Here is an 11395-nt window from a genome sequence, read left to right on the forward strand (position 1 = left end):
AGGAAAGCAATGTTTAAGAAATTGTAAATGATCAAATATGACAAAGACTTGCAAAAAAGATAAAGGTTTTTTAAATATGAAAAGACTTGCAGAGAAACAAAACAAAGTATGACTGCCTTTATACAGAGGAGTTCTATGTTAATTTAGATGTTTAAAAGACCAATTGAGTGATACTAGGCCACTTCTCTATGCCACATGTGTTTATAAATTTGAGAGAACAGGGGGAAGTATCAGATGACATGAGGGGAGCCATGGATGGATGACAAAATACATGAATTTCTTTTTCCCTTATTTAGCCCTCTTTTGAAGCCAAGAAAACACAATGTTAAAGACAAACTACACCGCAGTGACTGAGTTTATTCTGCTGGGACTGACTGATCGAGCGGAGTTGCAGACTGTCCTTTTCGTGGTATTCCTAGTCATCTTCCTGATCACAGTAATGGGTAATGGGGGCATGATCTTGTTAATCAGAAGAGACACAAGACTTCACACGCCAATGTACTTCTTTCTCAGTCACCTGTCCTTCGTAGATCTCTGTTATGCCACCAATATCACTCCTCAGATGCTGGTTAATTTCTTATCCAAGAGAAAAACCATTTCCGTCGCTGGGTGCTTTCTACAGTTCCACTTTTTCATTGCCCTGGCCATCACAGAGTACTATTTGCTCACAGCAATGGCTTTTGACCGCTACATGGCCATCTGCAAACCCTTGTTATATGGTATCAAAATGTCCAGAGGTGTCTGCATCTCTCTTGTTGCTATTTCTTATACTTATGGCTTTGCAAATGGTCTGGCACAGACTATCCTGATGCTTCGTCTCTCCTTCTGTGGACCCAATGAAATCAACCACTTTTACTGTGCAGACCCTCCTCTCTTAGTCCTTGCCTGCTCAGATACTTATGTCAAAGAAACTGCCATGTTTGTGGTGGCTGGTTCCAACCTCACCTGCTCTCTCACCATGATTCTCATCTCCTACTTTTTCATTTTCAGGGCCATTTTGCGTATTCGCTCTTCTGATGGGAGGCACAAGGCCTTTTCCACCTGTGGGTCCCATCTGACGGCTGTCACTATCTTTTATGGGACGTTGTTCTGTATGCATCTGAGGCCCCCTTCGGAGGCATCTGTAGGACAGGGGAAAATTATAGCTGTGTTTTATATCTTTGTGAGTCCCATGTTAAATCCTTTGATCTATAGTTTACGAAACAAAGATGTTAAAGAAGCAATAAGGAAAGTTATCCACACTAAATTGTTTGATAAATAAAGTAAACATTTTGGTCACAGGTATATATTATATCAAATTGTATGACCAATTATGAGCATTTTTAATTAAGAGATCACTTTCTTCCACTTTTTGGCCTGTTTTGTGTTTTGTAATTCACATATTAGACTTGGAAAAATATATCAAACTATTTGCTAACATTTACCATGTCCGTGAATTAAAACAAAAAAAAAGATAAAAAACTGGACTGTAATTCAAAGAACACCAGAATGCATTATGATTACTCTTTAAAATCAATAAAGAATAGATGGTCCTTTGCAACAACCTGGATGGATGGATGTTGAGATTATTATGCTAAGCGAAATAAATCAGAAAAAATTGAGAACCATATGATTTCACTGGTAGGTGGGATATAAAACTGAAAGCAACAAAGGAATAAGAGAAATAAAGAAACAAAAACTCATAGACAGAGACAATAGTTTAGTGGTTACCAGAGGGTAAAGGGGAGGGGATGGTAGATGAGGGTAAATGGGATAAAAAATATGGTGATGGAAGGAGAACTGTCTCTGGGTGGTGAACACACAATGTGATATATAGATGATGTATTACAGAATTGTACTCCTCAAACCTATGTTACTTTACTAACCATTGTCACCCCAACAAACTTTAATGAAAAAAAAATTAAAAGGAGAGATAGTCCAGTCCATAATACTCAGAAAGGTACCAAGCTGCAAAAGACAGAATCATCAAATGATGGTAAGGCAATGAGAATTTCTTAGATTTTTATAATGGTTAATAATTTCCAAACTGTATTCCAGAAACTTCTCAACCAGGGCAGGAGAATTTTTTCTTCTTTTTTCCCCCCATGCAATCATATAATAATGAAGATCTATGTGTATCTCAGATTATCACTCTAAGAAATATCTTTAGAATGATAGTACTGGTCCAATAGAATCCTCACTCACCAGGTTTTTCATAGAATGTCAAATTTCTTTCAGAAGATTGTTTTTTGTTTTATTGATATGCATCCCATCATAAAAGTGGTTTTGTGGTTTCCCCTGTCAATTTTTTATTATGTACTGTTTCCAACATACAGCCAAAGATAGAAAGTAATAGAAAGACCACGGGTTTAAGCTAACTGTTCATTATTAAATCCTCACACAATGCCATCTTTGTTTCTGATATTTTGGATACTCAGATATTCTAAAATTGAGTCCTCCCAGCCTGATTCTGCTCTTCTCTTTATTTCTTGCCTTGAACTATAATGTAATTTAATGTTTCTTTACCTTATGTAGAGTTTTAACATTTGTTAGGTGTGTATGTATCCACAGAATTATATAGTATTACTTTACTAGATTTAAAATGTGATAGAAATGAAATCAATCTATGTGTCCTGCAATTTATTTTATTTTTCACTAAATCTTGTCAGACTTGTTTATGCTGATTTTTGTAGCAGTAATTTTTACTGATAAATTCTATGTCGATATATAAATATGCCACGATATATTTATATATTATACTATTGATGCACAACTATATTTTTCCAATTTTTGATATAAAAATTCAGCAATAGATTTTCTTATGGAATTCTGAATATGTACCAGTTCAAAGAGTCCTCTCATGTATGTACCTACGTACCTATGATGGTAATTTCTGTGTCATAAAATATGAACATTTTTAAATGTACGAGATGTAGCCAAATTGCTCGTACTTCTGACAATAAATGTTTGAGAATGCCCTTACTCCACATTCTTGTCAGCACCAGGTATCGTCAGACTTTTAAAATCTTTTCCAATCTGGTGGTGCAAAATGAATTCTCATTTGTTGTATAAGTTGTTGGATCGTCATTACAAGTGAAGTGTTTTTAAATGTTTTGATGATAATTGGAGATGTCTCTTTTTTTCCCCCCAGTTTTTCGTTCATATTCTTTGTTCACTTTTCATCCGGGTGATTTGCTCTTTATTGTCTACATTTGTAATAGCTCTTTATGTATTCTGTACTAGGAACTAATCTTTTAATGATACATTCAATGCAAATATCTTCAAACTGTTTGTAGCTTGTATTTTATTTTTGTGCACAATATATTTACTGGTACAGAAGTATTTCATTTTAATGTAGTTTAAATTTATTAGTCTTCTCTTTATGTTTGTTCGTTGCATGTTGTCCAAACAATTCTTCCGTTTAATTTGAATCTATCTTACTTAAATCTTAAATCTTATGAGAATAAGGAAAACACTGATTGGACGGAAGCTAAGGAAATGTTTTAAAAATGGCGAGGGAACAAAGAACAAACTGTGACTACAGGTTCAGGAATGGCAGCCACCCACAATTGAAAATGTAGTCAACTCGGTATGTGAAGACAGGCATCAAAACCCTACCCTGCCACTGACTAGGTACGTGGCCCTGGGTAAATTATCCATCACTATTCTTTTCGTGGAATCTCTGTTTTTTTAGCTGAAAATTTAGGATGAAGCCCCTACTTCTTAGGGTTATGTTAAAAAGTCAATAAAGGGGATCGAATATATGGTGATGGAATGAGAACAGACTCTGGGTGGTGAACACACAATGTGACATATAGATGATGTATTACAGAATTGTACGCCTTAAATCTATGTAATTTTGCTAACACTTGTCACCCCAGTAAACTTTAATTAAAAAAAAAGTCAACCAAAGTAGCTCTGGGACAGTTGTTCACACATAGGAAACGCTCACCAAGATATCTGCCAATGACCTGTATTGCTGGGTCTTGTTCAGTTAGATCTTGTCCAAGACATCAATGTTCATCAGTGCCCTGGATTTTAAGAGAGGATAGTTTTAGTATAAAAGAAATAGAAAACATAACAACCAGACCATCATAAAATTTCAAGATGACATCTTTTTGCGTGCCTTTCACAAGGCTCTTAGGGCAAATAGTCAACTGGAAATTATGGAAAATATCACTGAGGCATAGGATTCATTTCCTGATCCCAGTGTTCTAATTAAACCTAAGACAGGTGATTCCCAATGTAACACTCATTGCCGCTACTTTTAAATCCTTCTGAGATTTGTCTTAAGAGCAGGTCCTACCTCCCACAACCGTGCATAAATATGGCCACTTTTATAGCTTAGAGAGACCTCTATGAAGTACTTAGTCAGAGGCTGAGAAAATAGGTGCTTATCAGAACCAGAGTAAGTCTTTGTGTTTTTATTCTCTTTATTTTTAGTCATGAAGAAATTGTATTAAAATCTCACACTGAGGCCTACAAATTTTGTACCGCAATTCCTCATGCAATCCTTTTTCTTTTCAGTAGCAGAGTTTGAACCTTAACTAATTTCCACGATGGAGGGTTAATTCCAATTTCTGTTGATCTTCCTGGACAATATTTTGCAGACCTGTCACTGTTGCAAAGAACCAAGAAAGGCCAACATTCTGCACCACACACAAATGTAAGGATATTTTCAGACATGGGACGGAGCTTACCCTAATTCAAGAGTTCTTATAGTTAGAGACAAACAATCTATAAGCCCCTTATATACTGTTTTTGTTGTTGTTATTAGATCCTTAATGTGTGCATTTATCAGGTTGAGTATCCATGGTTTCAATAATTTCATTAGATCTTTTGTGGGATTAGTATTTAAAAAACAAGAAGCTTAAGGGCCATTCTTATAATGAATCCTTGCTGAAAGTTTTTCCTTAACTCTACTTTCTTTTATTATGAAAAAAAAAGTCTTTTGTCATTCATTTGTAGTTTAATGACTCACGAAATATATCTAGACAGCTAGCTGATGGAGCTGGGCTACTCTTGAGGGCATTCTCACCAGAGCTGATCCTTGGTAGGGATCCTTTTATTCATTTTCTTCTTCTATTCTTCTTCTTCTTTATGCAGGAGTTAAGGTGCTCTCCTTCTCCTTCCATTTCCCCACTGTCAGCTCTCTTAGGCTGGCTTTATTGGGAAGCAACTTGTGCGGTTGACATCGCCTAGTTTTCGGAAGTCCTTCAAGCTAGGTTTAATGCCCTGCTGTCATTGTGTTGACATTTTTAATAATTTTTGAACAAGGATCATTTGTATTTTACTTTGTACTGGGCCCTGTTTATTGCATAGCTAGTCCTAGGCCCAGGTTTTGCAATTCATATTTTTCTCCTGTCCTTGAGCTATTCCCTTGCTGGCCTCCATCAGGTAGAGGCTCTCCCTGGTTGTGAACTAGGAACCCACATGTGCCTCGTTCAAAAGATGTTAACCTTTCCATCTGGACTGACACTAAAAGTCAGAGCAGCTGTGATTTTCTTTCTCTGTAAACATGCACTATTCATAGTCTTTTTTGCTTCTCTCCACTTACCCGTATTTCTGATCTACTTCGATTGGATAATTCTGGATCCCTTACAAGTCATTGAGCTTGTGATCAAAATCATTTCAGATCCACAGGCAGTCATTAAGTGACATGAAACAAATGGCCCTTATGCAAATGACACCGTCAAATCCAATTTTCAGCTGTGTCTTCATAAATCTGAAATTCCCAAATCTTTATAAAAAACCTAAAATTCCCAAACCTTTCCAGTTTTCTCTGTTCTGGTAGCCACCACCTATTCACTCTCTGGGATTTCCTGGGTACAGGAAAAGATGAAACTATCTTTTAAGCCACGCTGCTGCTGTCATACAAATCAAAGTGCTGTTTTCAGAGTATTTTGTACTGGACACTTCTTGAAGAGAAGCTGCAAACTGAAGACTCCTGTTCTCCAGTCAAGGCTCTTGATATTCTTGGTAGGAAAGTCATAGGTAGAGCTGAATCAGATGTCAATGAAGTGAAACATTTGTATTTTAGAGAACAACTCAGCTGGAATTTTCTGCTCCGTTGTGTATTTACTCTGTACAAACAGATATCACCAGCAATTCCAAAAAAAGACCACATATGATATCTTTGCATCTGCTCTTTATTTTTTCTGAACAACCTTCTTGAAATAACTTTATTGCTTGTTCTCTTCTTCCTTCAGTTTGTTGCTAAAAATGTCACCTTTTCATGAGTTCTTTGTTGATGCTACTTTTTTAAAAATTTGATCACTCTGTCCCCAAAATCCATTTTCTTTCTTTTTCTACCATTTGAAACACCATGTACTTACTTACAGTGCTATCTGTCTCTGTCCACCAGAACGTGAATGCCAGAGGGCAGGGCTTTTTGATGGCTTTGTTCATTTTGCATTTATGATATCTACTCATGCGATATGATGAGTATCCATTAATATTTCTTTCGTGTATATCTGTAATGACTAGACAGAGGAAGGGTGAATATTATTATTCCCACTTAAAAATGGAGAATGAAGTGACTCATGGTTAAGGATCATTTTATGTTATTAATAACTGTTATTAGTGTATTCAGCAAACATTTATAGTATTTACTATTCTGGGCAAAGAACATAGAGATATAAGAAGACTTTGTCACTGTCTTTCTAACAGTTACATCACTAAAGTATGTTTTAGTGATTCATTTTGAAATGAGACAAGAATGGGCCAGATTTTTAAAAATAAGTATGAGAGAAAAGACAAAAAATAAAAGCATCTTAAGAGAAAAGAAGAGGGGACTCAGTGCTAGTTGTGATGTGAAGGAGAGTTAAAAAACCATAGGGATTTTAGTATGTCTAGATAGATACAAGTTGTGATTAATAATTTAAATACTAACTATGCAAAACATTTATAAACACATTATGTCATTGCTATAGATTACCCTCAAAATAGTCACTTGGTTCAATGATTCTTGTTCATTTATTTGGCATATGTTTATGGTACTACTGTGACGGTGCCTGTTTAAAGTGTGATTCTGGGAACACCTGCATTAGAATCTTCTGGATAATTGTTAAATATGAAGATAACAGTATCTCACATTAGGCTTTCTGAAAAAAAACTTTCTGTGATTTGTTTGATTAAAAAGGTTCTCAAAAAAAATAAGTTCTTAAATAATTGCTTTGTGAACTCAAGTTCAAAAAGCACTTAACTCTCCTAAGTATATGACATCATGAAAATCTCCATGAGCACATGGAGATGAGTAAAACACTGCATGTAAAAAAGCATCATTCTTTCATGCTTACACTATTTTTTTTTCTTTTCGTTTTAAAACCCAGTATATAACCATGTGCTTAGAAGTCATAGTACAATAATGGACTGGATTTTGTCCCTGCCCCTGACTAATATATGAGTATGGAGATGTGATGTATTAGAGAATTAGTTAGAGGTATACAGGGTGTACTGCAAGCATAAAATAGCAAGGGATGAATTCAACCTCAAGTATGATAGGACTGAATAAACTCTTCACGAAGGATGGGCTTTTAAACTGGGCCATACAGGATGAGTAAGAGTTTGAGAGGCAAAAAATAGTGCAGGGAGAGATATGGGATATGTATGGATATATACATAGATATAAGTTGTATATATGAATATAAGTATGGGTATAAGGATAGTTATCTATAAGTATATAGGTATAAGTGTAGGTAAGAAGTAGAAATCTAATAATTCAAGATAAAGGCAACTGAGATAATGGCTTAGTAGAAATACAAAGTTGATTTATAATAGTTTGCTTTTGAACGACATAAGGATTTCAGAGGAAAAATCATTTCAATAATCAGTAGCATGAGTTTTACCTTTATGTCTGCCCTATTTCCATTGTTTCAAGTGCAGGCACAGACTCTCAGAAAATGCCCAGGACGAATGACAGTGGAGTAACAGAATTCATTCTCCTGGGGCTCACAGAGCGCCCTGAACTCCAGCCTCTCCTCTTTGTGCTGTTCCTGGTTGTGTACCTTGTCACCCTCTTGGGTAACCTGGGCATGATTGTGTTGATCAGACTGGACTCTCGCCTTCACAAGCCCATGTACTTCTTCCTTACTAATTTAGCCTTCGTGGACTTGTGCTATACCTCAAATGCAACCCCACAGATGTTGACTAATTTCCTATCAGAGAAGAAAACCATCACCTTTGCTGGCTGCTTTACACAGTGTTACATATTCATCGCGCTTCTCCTCACTGAGTTTTACATGCTGGCAGCCATGGCCTATGACCGCTACGTCGCCATATGCAACCCTCTGCGTTACAGTGTGAAAATGTCCAGGCGCGTCTGCATCTGCTTGGCCACATTTCCTTATGTCTATGGCTTCTCAGATGGGCTGTTCCAGGCTATCCTGACCTTCCGCTTGACCTTCTGTAGGTCCAATGTCATCAACCACTTCTACTGTGCTGACCCGCCACTCATTAGGCTTTCCTGCTCTGACACTTACGTGAAAAAGCAAGCCATGCTCATATCAGCTGGTTTCAATCTCTCCAGCTCTCTCACCATCATCCTGGTGTCCTATGGCTTCATTATTGCTGTCATCCTCCAGATCAAATCAGCAGAGGGAAGGCACAAAGCATTCTCCACCTGTGGTTCCCACATGTTGGCTGTTACCCTATTTTATGGGACCCTCTTCTGCATGTATGTAAGACCTCCAACTGATAAGACTGTCGAAGAATCCAAAATAATAGCTATCTTCTACACCTTTGTAAATCCGGTGCTTAATCCATTGATCTACAGTCTGCGGAACAAAGATGTAAAGGGAGCATTGAACACTGTCCTCCGACGAAATGTGGTCACTAAGATGGCAGTGCCTCCACTCGCCTATAAACCGTAACACTAAACCTTTGGCTCAGATGTCTTTGCATTTGTGATGTGCTTCGGTATTCTTTATGTATATGCCTCAGGTAGCTCAGCTCCAAAGCTCAGGTGTGGGGAAAACTGAGCGGCACCTGTTGGTCTAGGTGCTTGTCCCTCAACGTGTGGTCCTTGGACCAGCAGCCACAGCATTACCTTGGACGTTGTTAGCATGTGGCATCACATCCTGCACCTCACATCTACTGTATCAAACCTGTGTTTGAAACAAATCCTAGGTGGTTTGTAAACACATGAAAGTTGGGAAGCAGTGCTTCTAAGTGAAAATTCCCTCTTGGCATGCTCTGGATCACTGGTGTGCTTTCATTATATATAGCAGTAGGCAGGATTAGCATGTTATCAGCCCAGTTCCTTGACTTTATTCTATTCTTATTACCATCTTTCTTCTGGGGTAGGAGTCATTAAGAAACATGCCCTTCTGTACTCCTTCCTGACTTACCAACTAAAACAAGAAATTGTGGTCATCATAGCGAATTCCTGTTTCTTGTGAATGTGCCTGTGTCATGTACTGCTGAAGGTTCTTCTGAAGGTATGGGAGTGGGAAGCGAGAGGAAGAGAATGAGCATTCTCAGCATTCTTTCCCAGACCTGAGTTCGTGGATCTAGTTTGTGGCCTCTGAGCCATAGTACCCTACTTCCTCCTCCTGACCTGCAACGCTGGATCCATAAACTCAGGTCTAGGAAAAGAATAAATGTTTTCTGCATCACTGGGACTTCAAAAATTTAGAACTCACTGGGGTTATTGTTCGTCTTCTTTTCTAGTTTTTTAAAATTAAAGTTTGGATTATTTATTTCAGTCTCACTTTTTTGTCACATGTATTTATATCTTTCACCTAAACGTTGCTTTAGCCGAAAGCTACTCATTTTTTTATAATTCAGTTTGCAATATTTTCTTATTTTCTCAGTGACTTCTTTAATCTGTGGGTTGTGTAGCAGAGAGTGTTTAATTACTATACATTTGGGACTTTAAAAGATATTTCATTGTTACATATTTTTAATTTAGTTCTCTTGTCAATGAGCACTCACCTTATGATTTTATTCTTGAAAATTTATTGACTAGTATTTTTTTCTAACTTGATTGTGATATAATTGACATGTAACAATGTTTAAGCTTAAGATGTACAATGTGATGCTTTATAAAAATATATACTAGAAAATGATTATCACAATAAGGTTAATTAACACATCTGTCATCTCACATAATTACATTTTTTTTTGTTGTAGTAGATAATGGGATACTTGGTAAATGGGAAGAAAATGTAGACTTACTATTTTCACCTTTACTCTATTTGTTTCCACGTGTGGGTAAATAGATAACATGTAGGTAAATTACATGCTTACCAGGTTTCTCATGCTATATTACTTTCCAACTCCTGGACCTAACACCTTGAATGAACTCCACTACAACTTATTATATCTTGTCCAAATGATTTTACTCATGGGATTTTTTTAACCACTTTATTCAATAATGAAAGTTTTTTAGCAAACATTCTGTAGTACTTTTGTGGAAGGGACTGTACAAAACACAATTCAGACTGGGAAAATATCATAGAAACCTCAAAGTCCATAAATTGTTTTATATCTTTATTAATTTTCAACTGATCTGATAAGAATAGTGAACCATAATGCAGAATTCCTATGGGAATAAACTCCTGATCACCCAAAGGAATCAGCTCAAAACGATTATGAACTGATGCTATTATATTGTGCAAATTTCGAAGCTCTAATAAGTATGAATCTACATAAATATCTATTTCCCTGGAGTTTTCTCTTGTAGCAACATTGTAATTATTTTTTCAGGGTGTGTTGAAAAATACTTTAGGGATAAAAGTTTCAAATTACAAGTTGGCTATAAATCATTACCCACAACTCATCCCTTGGACCGCTAGTGTCTCTGAGAAAACCTTTCCCCGGGTCAGGTAGGAATAAAAATTCTGACTTCTATGTTTGTAATTTCTTTTCTTTCAGTTTTGGACCTTCATGAGTAGGATTCCGGTGACAACAGAAGCAGCTTTGAATGTCAGTGTAATGTCTTTGTCAATATTTCTTATGTAGATTGGTCACTAGAAAATATAAAATTTTATTGGAATTATGTGTTTACATTAATCATTTTACTTTACAAATAGCATTCTCCCCATTCATGCAATAATTTAACACACATTAAATAACCGTATTGGAGTAAACACTTGACAATTGACAATCTTAAACGTTCTTTTAGACTAATATCTATTGAAAGAACAGTCCCCTCACCAAAAGAAAAATCTTGGCAAATAATTCAGAAGAGGGACAAATTCAAACATAATAATACCCATTCTAGCAAAAATGAAACTCTCATAGAGGTTATAAATCTCTTTAAATTATTGGAGACGGAAAGTTTGGGTGCAAATTTGATATTAACTAAGAGATACATGACTAGTAATGAGTATAGGGTTTGTAATTCCATAAATGATGGATCAGAATGTTATAAATGATGGAAATTTTAGAAATTATTTAGTCAAATTCTGATACT

General features: G+C 36.3%; 2 protein-coding genes across 3 annotated transcripts; both read left to right on the top strand.

Annotated features, from left to right (window-relative positions):
• The first annotated feature begins 188 nt into the window (after positions 1–188).
• Positions 189–1261, top strand: LOC117030825 (olfactory receptor 1030-like). Of its 2 annotated transcripts, XM_033121065.1 has the most exons (2): positions 189–197; positions 332–1261. In XM_033121065.1, exons 1-2 carry the CDS (start codon positions 189–191, stop codon positions 1259–1261), a joined length of 939 nt encoding a protein of 312 aa, XP_032976956.1. The 2 variants fall into 2 exon arrangements, with proteins under 2 accessions (XP_032976956.1, XP_032976955.1); XM_033121064.1 differs by lacking the exon at positions 189–197 and having other exon boundaries at positions 323–1261.
• Positions 1262–7872: 6611 nt separating this feature from the next.
• Positions 7873–8872, top strand: LOC117030774 (olfactory receptor 5M11). Its single transcript, XM_033120997.1, has one exon. It carries the CDS (start codon positions 7881–7883, stop codon positions 8847–8849), a length of 969 nt encoding a protein of 322 aa, XP_032976888.1. The 5' UTR covers positions 7873–7880; the 3' UTR covers positions 8850–8872.
• Positions 8873–11395: the final 2523 nt, after the last annotated feature.

This window comes from Rhinolophus ferrumequinum, chromosome 11 (genome assembly GCF_004115265.2).
Source record: "Rhinolophus ferrumequinum isolate MPI-CBG mRhiFer1 chromosome 11, mRhiFer1_v1.p, whole genome shotgun sequence".
NCBI classification, from domain to species: domain Eukaryota; kingdom Metazoa; phylum Chordata; class Mammalia; order Chiroptera; family Rhinolophidae; genus Rhinolophus; species Rhinolophus ferrumequinum.